This window comes from Rhopalosiphum maidis, chromosome 2, assembly GCF_003676215.2.
Source record: "Rhopalosiphum maidis isolate BTI-1 chromosome 2, ASM367621v3, whole genome shotgun sequence".
NCBI classification, from domain to species: domain Eukaryota; kingdom Metazoa; phylum Arthropoda; class Insecta; order Hemiptera; family Aphididae; genus Rhopalosiphum; species Rhopalosiphum maidis.
In genome coordinates this window covers 51,113,328-51,137,068 of record NC_040878.1, presented here as the reverse complement: position 1 = coordinate 51,137,068, position 23,741 = coordinate 51,113,328, and the positions used below count along the sequence as shown (strand labels likewise).

General features: G+C 25.2%; 3 protein-coding genes across 6 annotated transcripts in view; 2 read left to right on the top strand and 1 right to left on the bottom strand.

Annotated features, from left to right (window-relative positions):
* Nucleotides 1-2,313: 2,313 nt before the first annotated feature.
* LOC113553978 (lysine-specific demethylase 4C-like) lies at nucleotides 2,314-10,935 on the bottom strand. The gene is made up of 16 exons (XM_026957592.1): nucleotides 10,449-10,935; nucleotides 9,821-9,951; nucleotides 9,632-9,721; nucleotides 9,352-9,570; nucleotides 9,082-9,266; nucleotides 8,840-8,993; nucleotides 8,446-8,759; nucleotides 8,156-8,385; nucleotides 7,389-8,090; nucleotides 5,178-5,305; nucleotides 4,755-5,000; nucleotides 4,180-4,326; nucleotides 3,926-4,096; nucleotides 3,709-3,867; nucleotides 2,623-2,721; nucleotides 2,314-2,554 (listed from the first exon to the last, which is right to left on the bottom strand). The coding sequence occupies exons 2-16, from the start codon at nucleotides 9,944-9,946 to the stop codon at nucleotides 2,408-2,410; spliced, it is 3,117 nt and encodes a 1,038-aa protein (XP_026813393.1). The 5' UTR covers nucleotides 9,947-9,951; nucleotides 10,449-10,935; the 3' UTR covers nucleotides 2,314-2,407.
* A 640-nt stretch (nucleotides 10,936-11,575) lies between these two features.
* The window catches only part of LOC113554759 (supervillin), a 28,672-nt gene continuing 16,506 nt past the window's right edge, over nucleotides 11,576-23,741 (top strand). For 3 of the 4 annotated variants that reach the window (XM_026958733.1, XM_026958732.1, XM_026958731.1), the window contains exon 1: nucleotides 11,577-11,773. The gene's annotated coding sequence lies outside the window, so the exon portion shown is untranslated. Of the gene's footprint in view, nucleotides 11,774-23,741 lie in introns of all 4 variants that reach the window. The other variant, XM_026958730.1, reaches the window with a different exon arrangement.
* Nucleotides 17,572-22,785, top strand: LOC113554760. Its single transcript, XM_026958735.1, has 2 exons — nucleotides 17,572-17,730; nucleotides 20,040-22,785. The coding sequence occupies exon 2, from the start codon at nucleotides 20,053-20,055 to the stop codon at nucleotides 22,540-22,542; it is 2,490 nt and encodes an 829-aa protein (XP_026814536.1). The 5' UTR covers nucleotides 17,572-17,730; nucleotides 20,040-20,052; the 3' UTR covers nucleotides 22,543-22,785.

Here is a 23,741-nt window from a genome sequence, read left to right as displayed (position 1 = left end):
TAAAATCGTCTCGATAATAGGTTATCATTGCTGGTTTTTATATTAAAAAGTATTTGTTGATCTCGAAAAGATTCTTGATAATTACATTTTGACAAAATACAATAGTCTCGTGTAAACTAGTACCTACTACCTAGTACGTATAGTACTATCGGTTTCTCATTACAATTTTCTTGTTCTGTTGTAATTCAAAAATAAATAACCAGATAATCGGAATTCTTTGGAATATTGGTAACATTACCAATTATATCATGATAAAATTCAAATTTTTTTTTAATAAATAACAATAAAAATGTCTTCACTTGATCAAAACAACTTAAAAAATATACAAACTTAATTTTTTTCAAAATAGACATTTTAAATTAAAATTTGTATGCAATTTTATATTTAAACGAAGAATACGATTTTATGTATTTTTTAACAACTAAAATTATTTATTAGGCTTTTATTCCTGTACATTATTATACCTTATATGCACATTATCGATATTTTAAAAAAACATTTAGATTAGTTGTATATCTACATATAGTTTATACTGTATTTAGGGCCGGATTAAGGTTTTTGCCGCCCATGAAATAAATTTACTACCTAAAAAATAAAAGCTGTTTCGTTTTAACCGTTAACATATGCCGTCCTAGGCTTTAGCCTAAACAGCCTAAGCAGTAATACGGCACTAACTGTATTAGTATATTACTAATAGTAAAATATAAAAGTAATTACTATAGTAGCAAAATATTTATATAATAGACTAAACAGTAGTGACAGTCTCCAATTTCCACCAAGGATTGATTTTCATATGTAAAGATTTAAAATTGAATTCAAATTTAACATATATCTATTACAATGCCCTATTCAATGTTAAGTTATTAAGTTATAATGTATTTCTACTATACAGAAAAATGATACTAACTTTCCCTTTTTTCTAAAGTTGTGTTGAAATTATATTTATTAAAAACAAAAATAAAAAATCCTTTTTAAATAAGTATGAAAGTGTACAACTTTAACGCATACCTCAACAAAAATATTTTTTTATGTATATGCCTGCCAAATGCCTAGATAAGAAAGATAATTATTTTATAGGTAAAGATACAATTTTATGACTTTATTATGCAAAAAACATAAATTACATTTTTTAAGAGAAGTTATTATTTTTAAAAAAATGATCCTATAGTCTTATACTTCCAAATGAATGTACTCAAGAAAAAAACTATTAGTACTACTCAAAAGTAGCATGAGAATTTACTGAATTTAGTATTTTTTTTTTTTTAATGAGAATATTTTGAATTGAATAAATTTACATTTTTACTCCATAATATCATGACTCATGAGCATAACATGTTTACTGATAAAAAAAAAAAAAAGTTTTTATTTAAAATCTTTAAATAATTTAAAATAATAAAATAATAATAATTATTATTATAGACTAGGTATTAAAAAAAGAAAAAAGGTGTTTTACTTCTTTTTCATTTAATTAAGCGTTTTCTTTATATTATTTTACAATAATTGAACACAAAAAAAAATATTATACGAGACACACACAACTATACAAGTAGATACTTATTAACATAATAAACAATAAGTTAAACAAATTTACAAATAAAAATCAATAATACATAATTTTATCTTATGTCTACTAATAGAATAATTAATAATTATATTGATTTTCTAACTTCACTCAAGCCAAGTATAGTTCTTGAGTAACATGAGTATACTGGTTCATATAAATATATTAACATAGCTAACAAATTTTAAATATATAATTTACCACCTGAGATAGTGAGATCACATGGAAACTCATTATATTATCAAACAAAAATAAATTATTTTACCTTAAAATATACAGAAACATTATTGTGCAACATAACGCATGGACAGTTAAGAGCAGTATTTTTTAATTAATGTAATACAAACACAAACTTTGATAAAATAATTATAAAGCTGTACATTATAGTCAAACTGAACTATTAATTTTCCTTAGAACTATTAAGTTGATGAAAAAATACATCTTGTCATAATTTTGAATAAAAGTTAATATTATTAGTTATTACAATATTAAAAAGACAAATGTTACCATTTAAAATAAAATGAATAAATTTTATAGGACGAAAAAACTGCAGGAACATTACTATCATAACATAATTAAAAAGAAAAACATATTGAACAAAACCAGACAATTAATATATATGTTAAAAGTATTAATAATAAAATTGTATTGCTTATAAATGAAAATGACTAATTAATAAATTTAAGTTCTATAATAAACATGTTAATTTTTTATAATAAAAGTAAAATTAATATTAGCTATAATTTATAACATGATTTCATCAATGAAAATAATTTATAATTTTTTTATATAAAATGACAAAATTCTTAAAATCAAATAGTTGATCAACTATAATATAAAACATATTTATAAAACATCAATTATTTTCATTTCTTTTTGATATTTAGCTAACCCACGTTTGGCTTGCAGTTTTAAGCGGCTCATAAGATGTTCATCGTTACTGTATATGTCATTAGGATGTATACAACCCGATGTGCCATCATTATATATAACCTGATACATAAAATTACATTAATTTCAAATTATTAAAAAATATATGCAATACAATGAATTACACTTGCCGAATAAGTGGGTTTATAATTCAACCCCAGAAATAAACCTTTGTCACCAGATTCTAAATGTATTTCTTTGTTAATGGCTGGAAGATCATTTGCATTGTTCTAAAAAAATAATCACAATAAATAAATTATATATGACTATTAGAGGATACAAATTATTTATTTAAAGTTCATAATTTTCCTAACTGAAATTTATGAATAAAAAGCACACATTAAAAAAAAAAAAAAAAAAAAAAAGAAATAAAGAAATAAGAATATATGTAAGAGCATAAAGATCTTAAACACCAGATTAATTAATTAAGTATATTATATTATAGAAGCATTATAATTTTTTTTATTTAAGAGGACATCATAAATGCATGCACTGTATCCATTTTACAAATGCATACCATACCAAAATATACGTTCAGCAATTCCAATTCTGTGTATTTAGTTTAAATATTAAAATGAAATGAGACCTATAATCAAACTTAAAGGTAAGAAAATTCTCAGTGTTATATCGTTAAATTTTTATTCTTAAAAGTGTTGTGAGTACATAAAATATTAATACTTAATAATTCTCAAAATTCACTTGAAAATGTAAGTATTGTAAAAAACTAATGAGGGAACACAGATAATTTTTTTAACTTTAAGTTTGATAATTCACACATTTAAACTAACAAAAAAATTTAAACTGCTGGACATACATTTTGGTATGTTTTTCATTAGTAAGATGGAGACAATGTATACAAGTACTATATCCTCTTTATTATAACCATTGAAGATATAAGTATACTAGTTCCAATTTTTGAATAATTAAAAAAATTTAATAAAAATTAATAATTAAATAATTTAAAACCATAAAAATTATAATATAAAAGCTAAAAAAAAAATAAAAAATTGATACTCAATTAATTTTGGTTTAAATTTTTAGGAGAAACGATTTAAAAATCCAACCTAAATGTATTCAAATTCAAATATTGTGTTTTGATGGCAAAAGAAATCATTTAATGCTTATTTAAGAGTTTTAATGTAAATTTGTGATTCAATATAAGAGTGGCGTTATCTGAAAATTTAAATAAAAATACAAAGTATAACAAACATGAGTACCTTTATTTCTTTTAATGTAATACTGTCTGATATTGTGCCATCACTGAATTTTACTACGCATAAAGGAATTTTGTCAATTTTAACAATTTTACATTCAGAGATCCTATTATGTTGCCAGTGTCTTGCCCATATTTTTTGGTTTATTTGAATTATCTTTTGCTAAAAATAGTAACATCCGTCAATAAAATAAATTACATAAAAATTAAGTATAACTTACTGTATTTGGAACATTTAAATGATTATTGCAATGAATCAAAATATGCTCGCTGTTTCTTTCAGTTCGAAAATCAAATCCAGCAAATATTCCGCAAGAAATATGAAACCAAGCATCGCAACTGCCTTCAGAACAACGAAAGCAATTGCCAGATGTTAAATTGCATATTACACACTGTAAGATATTCAATATATTTTAAATGCTGCATCAAGTAGATAAACAATAAAATACAATTTAACAATGAATTCAAATTATACTTTTTGATTAGTTGAAAAGTCTGTTGAAAAAGTATTGATAGTTAATGGACTACTGCCATGCACAAAAAGATGACATTCCGCATGTGACCATACTTTGGTTTTAAATTCTTTCAGAGCTCCACCTTTTAATGGACAGTATACACAACCCTATACATAAATTTCAAAATTTATATAGTTAATAATAATGAAATTTTACAAATGATTTTAATGATTTTTGGCAAAGAAATTGATGTAAGATTCTAAATTGAAAATTTTCAATTATAAAACTGAAATAATTAATTGGATGTATGAATAGTTTTTTTTTAAAAAAACAAGTAGTCAAGCATTAATTTTAAGTAGTTAAAATTTCCTAAGTAGACAAATTGATTGATTATTTTAAAATTGTCCATACACAAGAAGACAGCAATTTCCACTTTCATTTGATTTATGTTTTTGATAAAAATATTGGGTTTTTAAGATATTCATAGTTTTTACAATTATATTTCTAATAAAACAGTTGATTTCTCATATTTACAAGACAAGTATAAATAATTTTGTAATCAAGAAATCGACTTATTAATTTATAACAAACTTACAGCAAGCATAGCATTTTTCATACATCGATCACACAACCAATGTTTACTTGTGTCTACATTAATGCCATAACACACTTTGTGAACAGTCAAATAACATTTTTCACATCTTATGAGATCTGCCTTAAAAACTTTTTCACTGCCACATAGTGCATGTTTAAATAATACTTTGCTAGGGCTTTGTAAGTTGGGTAATTTTGGTTGCATAAAAGATTTCGCTTTGGTTCGCCAATCCAAGTTGAAAGTTAACTACTCAAACAGAAAAAATATATTATGATTTTAAAATTTTTATTTATTTAAAACAATTTATATTTTTAAAATTTTTGTCGATGCAATAAAATTGATTATTTTATCATAATTAATGCTAAATCTATAAATAGTTTTATAAGAATAAGCAATATACTTCAGAAATTAATTTTTTATTACCTTTTTACGATTAAACATCATACATAATGAACAATGAGGTTCATTCATACTTCTAAATACATTATACAGTTGCTCAACTTCAAATGAGCAACAATTGTTTACCATATCACCTATGTTATTTGGTATACCTGTAAATACAAATTTCTATTTAAATATAAAATGTTTATTATTTAGACATATAAATGTCGAGTATAGAGTATACACTCTATTCAACATAATAAGTAACCCCGGTGTCCGGCTTGTGCATTTAAAACAAAACAAGCAAACAGATGGTTGACTCAGTGAGGGTGTTGCACTAGTACTTAACTGTCAGCTGATAAAAACTATTTGCTACCAAGATTACTTTTTATGTAAAATATCCCTAATACCAAACTTCAGTTCAACAAGATCGACAATTGTTCACTTCAACCGACTTCGCATGGGTCATTCACTATTACCAGATCACGCCTATAAACTATGCCTTAACGACTCTCCTCTTTGTACTCTACATTTACTCTTTCATTGTCTGCCCCTAGACCCTAAACACCTAATTTTTCTCAATTCCCTTAAGGTCTTAAATATAACTCTCAACCTTTTCTCCATTCTCAACACCAATTCGGTAATTGTCATCAATAAAATAATCAACTTTATTTGAGAAGCTGATTTTATTATTTAAAAATCTTGTTTTATCTATTGTATTGTTTGTTTAATTACAGTGAAACCTCTGAATAGCGGACACTCTCGGTCACCAAAATGTCCGTTATTCCGAAGGGATACATTTTTGAAATTTATTTGTATAATAATGTACTATGTATGTATGTATGTATATATGTATGTATAATGTTATTACTTATTATTTATTGTAAATTATTAAATTTTTATATTTTTACAAATTATTATTATTTAAAGTATATTTTTACAATCAAAATCAAAATTATATACATGTATTTTTAAATTATTTTTGTTTGAAGAAATCGGTGAGCTTTTTCTATTTATAATTACACTGTCTCAATAGTTACAAGACGAATACATACGAATATGATACATATTATTTTCAAATAAAGATTAGAGACTTACTATTATTTTAAAAACTCCTTATTCAAATAATGTCTGTTATTCAGAGATTTTCCTATTGAAAAGCAGTGTAATATCCCCATTCCCCAAAAACCATTTGCTATTAGAGGTTTTACTGTATATATTTATGTTTAGTTAAGTAAATTATATAATTGTATATTTTAGATTCTGAACGGAGTGATGAATGTATTGATTTTACAATGTGTTTTTTTTTATTTTTTGTGTCTGTCATCACGTTTTGGAGTAGTAATAATGTTTCAATTTTTGACTTAAGCCCCTTTTTGAATATGAAAATTCATCTAGTTGGTACTATGAGGGGTCAAAAGTAAAAAGTTTCTAGTAGTTTTCAAAAGCGTCAGGAAAAACCCTGAAAAAAGTAACAGAAAAACGGAAATTTTTACGCATAACCACTTTTCAACAAAATCGATTTTTTGATTTTGCTGTAACTCAAAACGAATATTTTAAATACTTGAAATTTTCACCAAATGTTTATATAATGGTTATCTATATACGATTAGATTTTCAAAATATCTAGACCATTTTAAGCTACTTAAAGACAATTGAAATATTCGACTTTTGGATGCCGAAAAAAAAAATCTTTAAAATTTAATACAAAGTTTATTATAAGTTGTACTTATCGAAGGGAAAAAAAATGAAAAATCGTTAGTCACAATTTTTGTTTATAAACATTTAAAGTTCACGTAAACATTTAATGTTTACGAAATATATTAAAATCACGAAAATTTGCAAGGAATTTGGAAATTGAAAATTTATAAAATTTTTGTGATTTATACTTAAGGTACAAAAATCCAATACAAAGTTATCCATAAGTTTTCCTTCAAGTAACTGTAAAAAAAAATTCCAACGTCAATATAGAAAACAGTTTATGAGCGTATGAAATTTAATTTTTTATGAAATCGCGTAAAATAACAATATATTACAATTATAAATAGGTAATAATATAATATATCCAACTAATTATCATTGACTGATAAATCATCTCTGTTCAGAATCGTTTTTTGTATACAATGATACCCGTCATTGCATTCAAATTTAACGCATCCATTATAGTGACCTACTCTCCATCTCTACTATACAGCAGAGCAATACACACCTACTTTTTTATTTTAATAATAAAAAAAAAAAACTGAAACATACCATCAATTATATATTCTTCTTCATCCTTAATCTGTATAGGTTCAAGAGTTGGTTGATAAAATTTTCGTGTAGATTTCATATCTATTATTTCTATAGTTGGAGATAAAAATACTGCTGGCATATAAGGTTGATTTTTCGATTTAATGCGAGTAGTTAAATTAATAAGAGATGAATTTTGTGGCATTTCTGATTTAATTGGTAATAACGGTTTTATTATAACTACATTTGAATGCCCGTTGTTATTAACACTGTCACCTTTTTTAGATGATAAACAATCATTCAAGGTATTGTTGAAAACTGTTGGATCTTTAATACTTTTTTTGAGATATTTATTCACCCGAGACTCTTCAGTAATTCTATTAATATTCATAGAATTCAGACTTTCAGTATTTATAGGCGTTACATCTAATAATTCTGTAATACTATTATCATTTCCTTTGAAGCTAATGTTTGTTGAATCTGTATGGTTAATTGTTTCATTAGAAACAACACTTTTATTCTTGGTCGATTTAGAAGTTTTATTTTTTTTTGATTTTGGATTCTTTTTGGTTTCTCGTTTTTTAGACTTTCTTTTCTTGGCCCTTTTTTTTTCTGAACTATCACAATAATCACTGTCACTTGTAAATTCTACATCTTCCAAGACTGAATGCTTTTTATTCAAAAGTCTAGATCTTCCTTTATTATACGATACTTCAGTGACATCTAAAAATAATCATTTAATTATAAATAACTAGTGAAACAACAAGATTAATGTAAAAGTTACCAACCCATTTCATCAGCTTTTAGCCATATATCTTCCATTACTTCTCTCTGTTCATCATTGAGTTCATCAACATATTCCTTTACACCAAACTCTTGTACACTTGTTGACATAGAAAGATCCATAGCTTTATTTCCATGTGTTGTATCATTAGACAATTCAGAATCTGAAAGTTTATGTGTGACAGGATGACGTTTTCTACCAGCTTCAATATAAAGTTTTGGAATACCAGTATTGCTATAGCATTAAAAACCAAAATTAAAATCTTAGTTTTTGGATAATCAAAAGTTAACTTACTTCTTATTACATAATAAGTCACATGCTCTAGGCAAGGGTGCTGCTAGAGTACGAGAAGGATCTTCCGGATGAGTACCAATATCATTACCTTGAAGCCATATCTCATATTTTTCAGGTTGTAAACGTTTAACAAATGTATCCATACTGATCTTAACTGAATCTGGTCGGCAATGACACTGTGAAGCTCTTTTCCCATACTCCACCCAACGAGGTGATGCAAAATTTGTTGATTCTGCCATATTAAAGCCGTGATTAAAACCGGCATGATATCCAAAAGGGAAAGTTATCATAAATTCACCTCGCTCTTGTGTTATCTAGAACAAATAATATTGATCATAAAACAATTATAAGTGATGATAATTTTGTTTAGAATTAGAAGTTTTTTAGTATTTACTTTATTAAATGGTATGGAATATTGTTTTAACATATGAGGGGATATAACAGTCATTTTATGTCTAAGAAATGCAGGGCATGCTGAAGCATCAGATTGAAAAAATCCAGAAGCCAATCTTTCTAGGCGGCGACCATGTTCTGGGGGTATTGCATACCTTCAATAACATAAAATGCTAGCAAATTAAATTTGAAAATATTATACAATTTCAAAAGTATAATAATAAAATGGAAGAATAATCTTACCATGTCTTTGGATATCCTTCGTGTATATAGTTTATACTGTATAAATCCATGTCTTCAGTATGCCATGCAAATGAAGTTTTCCACATACCAAAATAAAGATAAGCTGTATTGACACCTTCAATACTAATACCATAATCTTCATTTACATAATCCAATATTGTACCCAGTTTGTTAATATTCCAAACCTTAATTTAATTAAAAAAATTACTTACTTTATTAAATACACATTTGAGATAAAATTAACTATAAATGTATAAATTTAACACATACATTAACATCTTTATCGGTGATAGATCCAGATACATCTGCACCATATAATGGGGATTTGTAAATGATGTTTTTCCAATATTTTCTTTCAAGATCACCGTAATCAAAATGATTAGGCGTCTTATATTCATCAGACTCTGCCATTATTTTGTAATCTGCTACAGTCATAGGTTTTTTTTGTATATTAAGTTGTTGATAAAGACCTTGTTTACCTTGTACAACCTAAATCAATATAATAATTATTATATATTATTTTTTTTAATTAAGTACTTAAATATATTACTTGACAGATGGGAGCTGGAATTTTCAAATTCATAATATCATCTTCATCATAACTCCTTTTTCTTGGTATCCATTCAGGTGGTGGGATAACCTACAAGATTAATATATATATATTTAGAAAAAAAAGGTCTAGTTGTAACAATAAATCTAAAATTGTTATAAAAAAATTACATTTTTTATAAAAACATACTTTTGCAACACCAGCCTTATGTGCTCCTTGTGATTCCATGAACTCAATATAGCTACTAAAATTTTGAAATTCACTCCATGTTGGTCTAAAAACCATGATTCTAGGTGTATTTTTATTTGAACACATCTTATCTGAAATTATAAATAAAATTTTATTGAAATTACTATATTGTAGGTATAACTAAATTTGAACATATCAATAAAATTATAATAACCAAATTTTCATTCCAAAATATTTTAATGATGACAATAACTATGTTACTATTTACTATGTTTTGATTATTTTATGGGAAATTACAATGAAAAACATATTTAATACTAAATAAAACATCTTGCTTTATTTATTTTTAAAGCTTTAAATATTTCTCAATTATTTATGACTGTTCAGCAATTGGTGATAAAAGTAAAAATAAGCAAACTTTATTATAACATCTTTCTAAATAAATAGATTAGATAATTGGAAAAATGTTGAATAAGTAATTATTTTAATAGCTTTTATAAAGAATATTTTATTTTATATATAATTAAATCAAATTAAGTAAGCCAATCCTAAATAATATTTTTATTAAAAAAATTCATATTTCACTACATATCAGAATAATAAATATCAAACACATTTGAAAACTCACAATTTTTCGTAGATATATGTATTAAGGTATAAATTTGCACTTTAAGCGCCGTACATCAACTCTATTTTATATTCTTTCAATCCGTCCGAAGGTGATACCGAGAGACTCATTGGTCGATCGAAATACCTGCTAGTAGAGTCGGTCGTTTGGTAACTTAGTAGCACACGAACGTGTGTTCAACGGTGGATGGCCATAACAAATGGAAATTCGACTGGATCTATTGTGGGTTCCAACGATTTTAATTTTTTTCATCGACGAAAAGAATCTTGAATCACAGTGATGACACTGATGACAGCCAAGTTTTTGATGTCAGTAAGGAAAAAACTGTTACCATAGATGCTTGCTATGATTTCGTATTTAACATAGAACTTACAAGTTACAAGTTCTCAACGAAATACTACGAGATGATTGCGATACACATATTATCATATATAAATGTATAATAATATAATATACTATACTATATCATAAACTATAAAGATTAAAGATCTATAGAGGTACCTATATCTATACAGATTACAAACATTATTATTGTTGTTATTGTCGAACGCCATTACCAAAACACTGGAAATCTCGTAGACCCTAGACGACGTATTCGCGCCGGTGCGAAACGTTTACCGTACGGATCCCATCGGGACACGCACTCGTCAGTCTTTATGTCGCCGTAGCGAAATTGTTGACCCCTGATGATTTTTATCTTATATTATTTCTTTAGTATTATTTTTGACATAAAATATTTATAATTAATGTACCATTGTAACTCAGTGGGCGGCGAGTACCATCTACTATCCTAACATAGGCAAGACATCCGGACCGGTGCGCGAAACCCTTGATCGGTTTGATCGCATCGGAGTCAAAGGCATCAACATTCGGGCTTTCGGTACGCCAACATCACGGACGCAAACCGGCAACACTGTCTTACCTAGACCCGCAAAGAGTGATTAAGAACTGATAATGGCAGTTGTTTATGTCCAAACAATATTATTGTTTTTTTTTTTTTTTTTATATATTTTATTATTTTTTATCACAGTATTTACACAGATTAAAGGTCGTAGACCTAGTATGTAGTTTTAGACGTTTTACTGGGTTTTAGTTTAATTTTATAACGAATCTTTTTCCTTTTTTTTTTCATCATTATTTAATCTTAATTTTTCAAAACCTATTTATTTCCTTACATCATTTTAAGTAACTGTGTTATTTATTTTTATTATTTTTATTCATGGGTTAATTGTTCCTCTAGTGCTGACATATCAATAATCATAGAAATTTGTTAAATACTATTATGTAATGGTTCAGTGCAATACCTATCTGTTCTGGATGCCAAAGTAAGAAAATTATGATGTTTATATTTTATAACCAATAATAAATAATTATAGGTACTTAATTTTTTTTCAACAAATTATTAATAAAGTAAAACATTCTTAATCCTTTTTTCATAATATTCTCAAGGCATCTATAATAATAAATAGATAGGTAACCTCCATATTATATTCCTTTTTATTAACATTGTATACAGTACAACCCTTTGATATTTAAACATTGAATTGGGTAGTCTGAGTAGGTAAGTATTATTTAATTGTAATCAAATGTTAATTATTATTTATAAATAATGGTATTCCTAATATTACCAACATTTTTGTTATACCTAAAGTTTTAATACTATTTAAATTAAAATAAATATTTTTGCAGTATTTAATAAGTAATACAAATTCTAAACAATTGTGTAAACACTAAATTGGTCATTTAAATATTCAATAGTTCAATTTATAAACACCTAATATACCTAGTAGTACACCTAGTTGTTGACAGGAAATAGGTGCAGTTAGTACGGCCAAATTTGTTTCGAGCAATAATTGTTATAACACTATAAATGTGATGTGATAAAATAATTTAACAGAAATCATAAAATATGTACAACTTTTATTATAAAATGTATTAATTAACTAAAAATTACTTTAAAATGTCTACTACTAATTCATATTTTTCAAGTTTGAAAATAACATTATTATAATTAAATTAAAATGGATTAATGATTTTGTTGATTAGTGATGCGGATATTTCAAAATTTGTATGCATATATTTTATAGTATTATAATTAATAAATTTAAGTGGATTTAGAAAGTTCCCCCTGCCTTTCATCCTTTCCTGCATTAGCTGCATCATATATCTAATGTCCCCTCTTACAACCAAAAAATTAAAAGTTCAAATATTAAACAATATAACAAATAAATTAGTTTTTTATTAAATTTAATATATAAATAATAATATTTTTTATCATTATTAATATACATTTATAAAAATGTAATCAAAGTGAAATGTCATAAAAATATAAAATTTATTCATATAAATATAATAAATATAAAATTAAATATTCAGAAATTTTAACTCAACTAAATTTTTTTTTTAGTAAGATAGCTCACCTTAATTAAATAATTCAAAATATCTTAACTTGAAAAACTTTTACATAACTTTTTTAACCAATAGGTGTTAATTAATTAGATGTTCATAGTAAATACTAAATAATAATTTAATTTGTATATTTATAAATATAATTATATAATTAATGAATTGAAGATATGCAATATATTTATAAAATAATAATATTTATTTTATATGTTTGTTATAATTTATGATAAATAAAAATATATGTACATAAATCTATAAATTAATTAATTTTTTTTATTAATAATTAGTCAAACATGAAAAACTAACTTCATTGTTTAATAAAAAATAATTATTTGCAGAATTTTATTTTACTTACTAGAACTTATATACGTATCACAAAAATATTAAATATTGAAGTTTTCAGCACAAGAATATCTATTATCTTAACTAAAATCCATACTAAATCCAAATATTTTATTTACTTTTTTAAATTACTATTTAATACAAGTTTATCTATTACCTGTAAACAATATACAATAATATCTAGTTATTGACATATTCATGTTTACTAAAAAAAATGATTTTAACCCTCAAAAATACTCAGTTATTCTTTGGATATTTATAATATCTGTTTACCATAAATAATTTTAACATTGCAGAAATTTATGGGATCACAAATAATACTTTTACAATCATTTACACCTTTTCCTATATTATCAAATATATTTCTAATGCAATTAAATCCTAACTTCTTTATTTTATCTGTTATTAATTAAGTATTAAAAATTGAATAAATAATATTATATATAGTCTTAACTTTAATTTAAATTTATGAATTTATTATTTACATAATATTTTATGTTACTATTTCAAAAAATGTTCATTTTTGTACAAATATAAACAATAATAGTATAAATAGTATATACCTATTGCAATTTGTAGCTACTAGTTAATAACCGAAACATTTTAGGATAATATGATAATTTTACCATATGGCATAACACATTTCAATCAAGTGTGAGCTTAAATATGATATTTATAAAATTTTAACCTATCAGGTTTTTAAAACTTATAAACCTATTTAACAATTCTTAATAATATTTTAAGTAAAATTTAACCTAATATTTAATATTGTTGTTTAATGAACAATTGTACCTGGTTTTTGAACAAAATTAAATAGAGACATACCCAAATCAATAAATATACATAAGATAATCAGTAGGTATATTAAGCATTGTTAGTTATATAATGAGCATCATTATTAGCTATGTATACATTACACTATACACTGTTCAATTAGTCACTGACATTAAATACTACCTATAAATAAATTTGTATTAAAAAAAAAATTCATAGTGAAATTTTGATTATTTAATAATGTTTTTATTAATTTATATGTGTTGTATATTTTATAATTCAGCATGTAGGTACTGTACATACTACGTATCTAACTTTTTTAAACTATAGTAACTAGTAAGTTTAGAATATGTATGTACTTAATACTTTTTTGAAATTTCAAAAAAAATATTTATATTTTATTATTTTTTTTTATAAATTTTATTTAGTTACTATGATTTTTAGTTTTAATTTTTTGATAAACTTACATCAAAATATGGAAATGTCTCTAACAGTTCATATAAAAATTGTCTTCTAATATTCATAATTTAGAAAATCAAAAAATAAATTAATAGTATTATAATTTTTTTATTAATTTGTTTATAAATTTGATAAATATAATAACTTTTTTTCAATAAATTAAATTTTAGTAAAATTTCTAATATGGTAAAACCCATTTAAAAACTCCAATGGACCAGTTAAAAAATAAACTTCAGAAATTATATTATGCAGGAAAACGTGACAATAAGCATCTTGACTATTAAGTGTGATTGTCTAAAGCGGATGTTATTTTAATTTGTACTTTTTTATATCCTTTTAAATTATGTTATTTTTTTAGTTGTTACATATTTTAGTGACCAATAACTATAAATTTAAATTTTTTAATTATTAAAATAATCATTAAAATCCATACCTACTGTTTTTATTTTATTTAAAAAAAATTAATTTATGGTGAGTCTATTACAAGTCATAAATTATGAATTATAAAGGTTAAAATTAAACATAAAGTTATATTTTATAAGCTTAAAACACATCACGTTAACATCCTAGGAAACGGATGTTTATGCTCTAAAAAATTTAAAAATATGTATGCAAATATAATATAATATGTAATTATTCACTATAACATATAAAAAATATGCTTAGAATTTATTAAAAATATGCATCAATAACACTTTTTATTTGTTAAAAATTAAAAATAATAAATTATTAATAATTTTAAAAAAGTAATAAAATTTATTATTATTAAAATTAAAAATTCAAAAAGATGTTTGCAAACTGCTGTTGAATTTTTTGTTAATCTGAAAATAATATACATGGATAGGTATATATTAGAAACCAAGTACCGATACAAGCAAAAACTGACTATTCCCGGTTGACGCAAATATTACATAAACCTACAGTTATGGGATATTTGGTCTATTAATATTAGTCGCGCCGAGTCTGTTAACATAATACGAAAATCTTTAAATATGCACTAAAAGCATGATGAATATAGAGATATGATCAAACAAGTAAAAATCGATTAAAATATGCAAAATTAAATTGATAAATTTGAATTCTTTGAGTGATGAAACAAATTTCTTTTTCACTCCACATTAATTTAGATTTCATTAAAAAATATGATAAATGCATAAACATCCGCTCCTTACTTATGATTTACACATTTTACCTGTTGCAATCCATCAAAAAATTATAATATGTTTATAGGTTACTGTTGTGAATAAATGATTTCAGAATATTATAACAAATAAAAACCCGAAAAATAATATAATGGATATTTTCTAATTAATGTTTTGAATAGAATTTTCTTAAAAAACCATGAACTGAATGAAAAAAAAAATCTGCATGTAACAGTAATTATCACATTTTATGTAGCAAATATATTTTTACTTTTTAGATTTGTATTTTTATCCAAAATTATAAATATACATAATTTATCTTGAACTTTTAGTGACTTGCAAAATTTTAACTAAAGCTATAAAATAAATACTATTAATTTGATAAACTATTATTTATTAATTTATCTAAACTTATAAGTATAAAGTTAAAGACTTAATTTAAATAATTAAAATTAGCTTAAAACAAATTGTACAGAATAAAAAGAAGACTTTTGATTATTATACACATGAATTGATAAATACAAATTCTGATGATACTGTGTATGTATAATAATATCTGTGTGATTTCATAACAAATAAATTTGTTTAGTTTGAATAGAAAAAAATGTCCATGATTTTGCAAAATTTAAGACAAAATAATATGTATATGAGTAAAATAAAGAATAATACTAGAATTACTTGGATATAGGTTATATTTTTATTTTTACATGTTTTAAAAAACCTTAATAACCAATTTTCCTTTTCCTATTACTTATATGTGTTATAAATTATACATTATATATTACATAATCTAATATAAGAAATATACTGTGATTTGTTTTGATATTTCCTATTTGTTTATAAGAAATATTACATTTATTCTTCATTTTTATATTATTATAGTATTCAATACAATATTACTATTATGCAAGTACATTTTTGATAGTTTATGCTGTTGTTTAATTAAATTATGATATTATATTTTAAAAATATTTAATTAATAGTTTGATTTTGGAGTCGAAGATTAACAACTACACTATACATATAAATGTATAAGGTAAGTAATTTAATTATATACTAATTTATTTATTTTTTAATGCATTTTATAAATGTATCTACCATATTTAATTAATATTTTAAATATAGTTTTGAATCAAGAAATTTGATTTCAACAAATAAATACTATATTTTAAAGGGTACCTATTTATTTCTAATTTTCTTTTTATTCCAGTTAAATTTATTTTTTGTTTTTAAAATATAATTTTCAAATCAAATGTATAAATACTATAAATTATAAATATATTAAAATATAGTTATATAGATTTTATTTTTTTTTTCGTATTAATCTTTATTAAAGCAAGCTATTGTTCATCAGACTTTTTTAAATACATTTTTAATTCTTTTGCATTATATAGAATTCAAAAGTTGTTTAATACGTGTCAAATTAAAAATCAGACTTTCGACAAATAAGTTTTTTATAGCCCAGTTTTTTATTTAGAATTTTATAAAGTATCTAATTTTTGAAATTTAATCGTATTAAATATCTGTTACTATAATATCCGAAACTAATTTATTTAGGATTCATTTCATCATTTTTTTTGTCGTCTTCGAGTATTGCGAATGCTGTCTGCTGAAGCCTGTGAACAAATAGTATATTTTCTTACTGTATAATTATTAAAAACATTAATTTGGTTTTAAAAAATGATTTTATTGGTATTATCTAATTTTCAAACTTACTAATTCCGATTTTATTTTAAAAACAATGAATTGTTTTTTTTTTTTTTAAGGCTTTATAAAGTGTACATTACGTTGTATGACATATTCTTATACAAATATAAATAATATAATGTTAACGTTCTAACCATAGTAGGTACATAATTTCTGTCATTCTCAGTCGTGTATTTGTTTCTATCCTAATACGTGTGCATGTGAGCTCAATGTCAAATATTACTGCCATATAGGTGATGTGATAGTAGAAGGGGTTTGTAACGATATTGGTATGGACAAGACAGAACCCATGAATGCCGCAGTGTTGTTTTAGCAGTCGACCTCATTGGCGGTATTTTACTACCTATATTTTACGTCTGTAGTAAAGCCTATTAAAATTTGTTTCCCCAGAGAAAGTTAAATTAATATACATATTGGTGAGAGTGTTCTTCTAGTCAATTACAACAGTTTTGGTAAGATTTAACATATTTATTGACTCGTTTTACTATTATTATATATTCCATTTCGATACAAGTAGCCAAAATATAATGCCATATATACGATAGCCGACAGATATCTAATATTCGTTATTGTATCGGCCTTTAGGATTTAATAATTGAGGTCATAAAATCATAATTCGTTTTGTTATTTGTGCGAGATTATCAATTTGTAATGCAACATTCGTATTTTTTATATTGTAAATCTAATAGGTCAATAATTTTACCATAGTAGTGGAGCCGTAAAGGTAGTAGCATACGCCAATAGTTTATTCAGCTGGTTATATAACTATCCTAAAAAAATATGATATGAAATATAATAAATGTTCTACCATTTGAGTATGAGTGGGGCTTAAAGTGAATACATTTTATCTAAGTTGGTTTTAATGACGTGAGGTATAATATTATTCGTGTAAAAATAATTAGTACCTATGTAAAGTAATTCATTTTTTAGTTGTATATATAGAATATTTTATAAAAGTTTTAAATACCTATAAAATTAAATAATTTAAAAAGTAGATAAAGTAATAAGGGTAAGCAAAAAATTTATTTTTAACATGATCAGTTTTTATGACCTCGATATTATTATAAATATTTGTATTATTTTTATATGTAATGATTTTTTATTTAATTTTGATTATTAAGTACTCTCGAATTTTACATTATATGTACCAAACTAATTATATTATTTAATATTTTAATAATTTATATAATACGGTAATTCTGATGCTATTAAGTAAATTTACTCATAATAGGTTTCGGTGTATATCGTAAATGACCTTAATGAAAAATTATTGCAATAACGTTGATTAGGGGCACTTAAACGGGTTAAAATTTTATTTTAACTGAATACACTTCACCATTGCCAAATTGACGTCGGATCATAACTGAATTTCAATCATATTTAATTATATTATCACATAAACATGATATTATTGAATTTAGTGTGGTTTCATTCGTTTCAAATGACAAATTATTAAATATTTACTTCAATATGACGATACACAATTTCTATAGAATTACAGTATTTTGAAATTATAGTACGGTTCGTGGAACTAATAGGTACCTATATATGTAATTTGAGAATTTATATTTTATACTACGTTAAGTAAAAGTTGATTTTCATAGATTTAAAGCATAATAGACAATCTTATTACAAATTATTGAAATACAAAAATTGTGTTCACTATTAATTTTAATATTAATATAATTGGTTTTGCGTACTTACGAAGTATTATCTATAAATTGCATTTGCCAATGATCAAGCTATAATTAAAATAATTGTTTTTTTGTTTTTGCTGAAATATTAATTGTAAGTAAATTACATCGATAAAATATATGTTGTGATTAAGAAAAAGCGGTTTAGATAAAGTAAATGGTTTAGTAGATTAATAAACATATGCTTAATTTCATATTAAATAATAATTAATACTTACAATTCATTGTTCATTATTAATAGTAATAATAGTTTGCATATAAATTATTTAAATTATAATATTACGTCATATTTTATATTCCATAAGTATATAGTTAAAATTATAATATTTTATTCATTTATTGATTGTAATAAGTTTTCATTTTATTTTTATCAATGCTGTATTTTACATAATTATTTAAATAAATAATAAAACTACTTCTGATAAATACTTACAATTTTTATATTATTATTAAAAATACCAGTTTTTTTCATCGGATGAAACAAGGGGAAAAACGTAAAAAAATTTAAACTAATAAAATGTCAACCATATCTTTGTATACTTGTATTATATAATAATAAAAATAAAAATAAAATTTAATTTTAATAGTCTTATAGGTAATTCAAAATTAAAATAATAATATTTTTAATGCATTTCGAGGAAAATTATAAAACAAAGCGTAATTCAATCATAATGAAGTTGGAACAATTAAATAATAAATAAATAGTCTTGTTTTTTAGTTGTTTAACCTACATTTTTCTTCTTATCATAATAATAGTAATTGTACTATTTTGGACATTTTATTTTTCCTTGAATTTCCTTCTAGTTTTGATTTTCAAGGTCAAAATAGTTTAATTTTACCGTTCAATAAGAATTGTGAAGTTACATTAACTGGTTACGTATGTCTATATGTGTAAATTAAAAACAAGGGAGAGATAATAAAATAGGTCTTTGTTATATGTATTCGTATTGTTTGTTAATTACGTCACTTTCGTAATTTAAGTTAATTTAATTCTCACAAATTATATTTAAATCTAACTTAACTATATTGCAGTTGATGAAATAAAAAAAATATATTATATTTTTCAGATTATTATAAATTATGCCGGTGCCAAATGAAAAAATCGAGACTAATAGTCATAAAAAACAAAAACGATGGTCATTAATTGGAATTTTATCAAAAAAAAAGAAATTTAAAAAAAGTCAAGAGAGTGTAGACTTTTGCCCATATGATGGGAAAATAAATCAAAAAGTGGCACGCAACGACCACTTAGAACGTTCTACTGACTGTCTTATCGAGCAATACACTTGTAGTCCCAGACTAATAAGAAGATGTAATTCATTACAGTACACAAATCACATGTCCACGTATGAAGATTTGAGCAGTCAATCTACTAAAAACGAATGGAAAACATCACAACAATCTGTGTATAGCTCTAGCTCAAGTGCTTGTTATAGTGATATCGGTGTATATAGAAGTTGTGGAAATAGTAATCAACCGTCACATTATAATAAAGAAAAGAACGATCAGACGTCTTCAGATTTAAAAAATGTACTGTCAAGGTGTTCGTCTGATGTCGGATATTACCAATACAAAACTAATTACAGTAAAAAACATCCTAAATTTTCCGTAAATTCAAACAAACTAGTTGGTAAGAAAATTCCACCTCCTCCTCCGCCCAGAGATCCTAATATTACAACAGTTTATTATTTTAGAAATAATAGACTCATGTCACGAGAATCGGATTCGTCGTATTTTTCACAGGGTTCTAATGATAATATTCCTGATAATGTGAAGACTTGCGTTAATGAGAAGGAATATGAAAATGAGTATTATACTAAAGAACCCGCGAGAAGTAGACGACCCATTCAAATCTGTGATGTTGAGACCTTGTCGACAGAATCTAAAAATTCAGTACCAAAAATGCAAACCGTTGAAGAATCTCTTCAAGAACTGGAAGACATGTATAACAGTTTAGGACTAAGTGATGAGGATCTACTGGACAGAGCTGAACGGCGCGACCTTCCTACAGTACACCAAAACATGCGATTCCAGAGTTTTGATGAACTGGATTGTATAACTGTTAAAAGAGTTTTGCCTAAAACCCGACGTTCAGGCGTTCCCGATATTATATCTGATGATATGGCTTATAGAAGGTTGAATAAAAAAGAATCAAAACGGCAAAGTTTTGTGTCGGGAAGTTTTCTCCTAGTTCTGCCGACAGTTTATAATCTCGATAAATTACCTAAACCGTCGTCCGGAGAGCCTGACATAACACTCGATGATGTTGTTTTCAGAAGTCAACGACAACATCTCAACTTCCTAAAAATTTCTGATCCGCAACCGCCGTTTGGAATACCTCTAGGTCCTATCGTGAGTGCCGCTGCTACTGATTATTTACATGCGGTACCTGAAGGCCGGTATAAACCTTCGTTCCATCCTAGAAAAATACCAGACACCGTTGAAGACGATTTGGCATTTCGTTCTCTTAGAAAAGACCATAAATTTAAAACATGTATTGACTTTTCGTTCATTCATAGGAATAAATTCAGAATTGACGACCTGATTCCAAAACTAGATAATAATAGAATAAAAAACGATACACATTGGATAATAAAAAAGAGATCATCCGATTACAATTATAATGAAAAAACCCAAGTTAAACTTTCACATGACGATTTGGTCAATTCTATCACAGCTGATAACCAACAAAATTTGATGGTAGTCAAAATAAATCATCATAAACCAATTATGCTGACAGGATTCACTTTTAGCGAAGCCAATCAATTAAGTAAGTCTATTTTTTGCACGAACTTATTACAGCATGAGCCTCATAAATTATGTTTAACGAATGACACTTGTATTACAAACGATGCACCGCTGCTAAAATTAAAATTGATTAGTCCATTATCGAATGCTTTAAACAAACGGAACGTAAATGGAACATTACCCGTAACTCAAATGTGCTCTAAAAGTTATCACACTGAAAATTATGATTCTGAGCATCGAAAATATGTGGCTAAAAAAACACCTAGCGCGTCAATGCAATTCACAAATTTAGATTTGATGACCAAAAGCATTGACAATAAAAATCAAACGAATTTCAGAGAGCTCATCAAACGAGAGTACGCCCATAGGTATCTGCGATCGACTGACAACCGATCAAACGATGATTTTGTGGTGGTAGACAATAAACAAGCACGAGACGAAAATACTAGCTTCTGTGCTACAGCCAAACAACCGGCCAATGTACTCTCCATTATCGCCGCCGATCCGAAGACCGAATACACATACATCCACAGCGACGGACCTACACCAGTGCCAGCCGTTACTTCTTCTGCGAGTACATCCAAAAATCGAACCGATACTTCTAATTATGAACAATCTCGAAATGATTTATCATCATCGTCATCATCCCTATCTACCGCTAGCGTACCTTCAACGGAGTATCCAAACTGTATGCCCAGTTATCTGGAGGTGTGCTTATACATCATAGTATATATTTATCAATTATTTAGTGTAAACGCGTACAGCACTTTTATAGCGTTGATCTTTCTCGTAGCTTTACATCTGTGTAGACGCCTTTCATGAAATTATAATACGCTCTTGTACCTAAATTATTGTTGAATTAATATTTAAGCTTTTTGTCGCTTTTTTTTATTTATTTATTTACTACCATTATTATTATTATTATTACTATTTATTTATTATACCTATATATAGGTGTTAGAAGTAAACCAAATATTTTTGTGTACGTACGGTACGTTTAGTCAGTTTCGTAATATAATAACGCAATGTACACGCTCGGAGAAAATAAAAACTGCACAACGCATATTAAATATTATTATTATTACACAGTTGATTATTTTCCTTATCCCTCTCCCTCTCACGGTATTTATGTCTCACTCACTCTCTGCCTGTACAATTTAGTCTGTGCAGACTGTTGTCGTAAAATATATCTATAATACTACCTTTATTGTAATAATATATGTATTCAGTCGAATAATAATAAAAAAAAAACATATTGAGTTTCAAAAATATAATGACTGAGAATTAACATACTCAGGTACGGTTTATGTATAGATGTATTCTATGGTATATGATAATTAAATTTAATCTTGACCCACCAAATAAAGTAACACGAACAGTTCACAATGAAGACCAACTATAAAGGTGTGTCATTTTGTCAAAATAATAATAATACCTAATAATTTTGTTTAAAACGTTATAACACTTACAATTTATATAATTTTTTTTTTACAATATATTATATCTATATTTGTATCGAAGTAAATAAATTTCTATGATATCGGTCATATTATTATCGCAGTTATTTCTTATTTCACCTAGTTAAATTATATTTTGTTCTTATAACATAGTTAACAATTAAGTTTTAAAAATTAAGTCATTAATCTCGAATTTTTTCGCAAGTTGAATACATAAAACATTAAATCGTCGAACGAGGTGGTTAACTTTCTTATTTTGCTCACTTTGACAATTGATTAGTGACAACTTTCTCTAAATTTATTTCTCGAATTCTTCGCCGTATATATATAATTTTCGCCCTGGAGATATATGCAACTTGCTTTTTCTTTCTGTAATACCTACCTACCTGCTTTATGTACACTGTCTATGCGTGTATAGTAGATATGCATTAACTAATTTTTAAGAATTGTTTCCCCTTGGGCCTTAAGGTATAAAAATATGTAGTTAAAAGCCTAAATATTGTGTTTACTGTTTAATAACGCAGCACACATATTACTATTATACCTACTATACCTATTTTATAT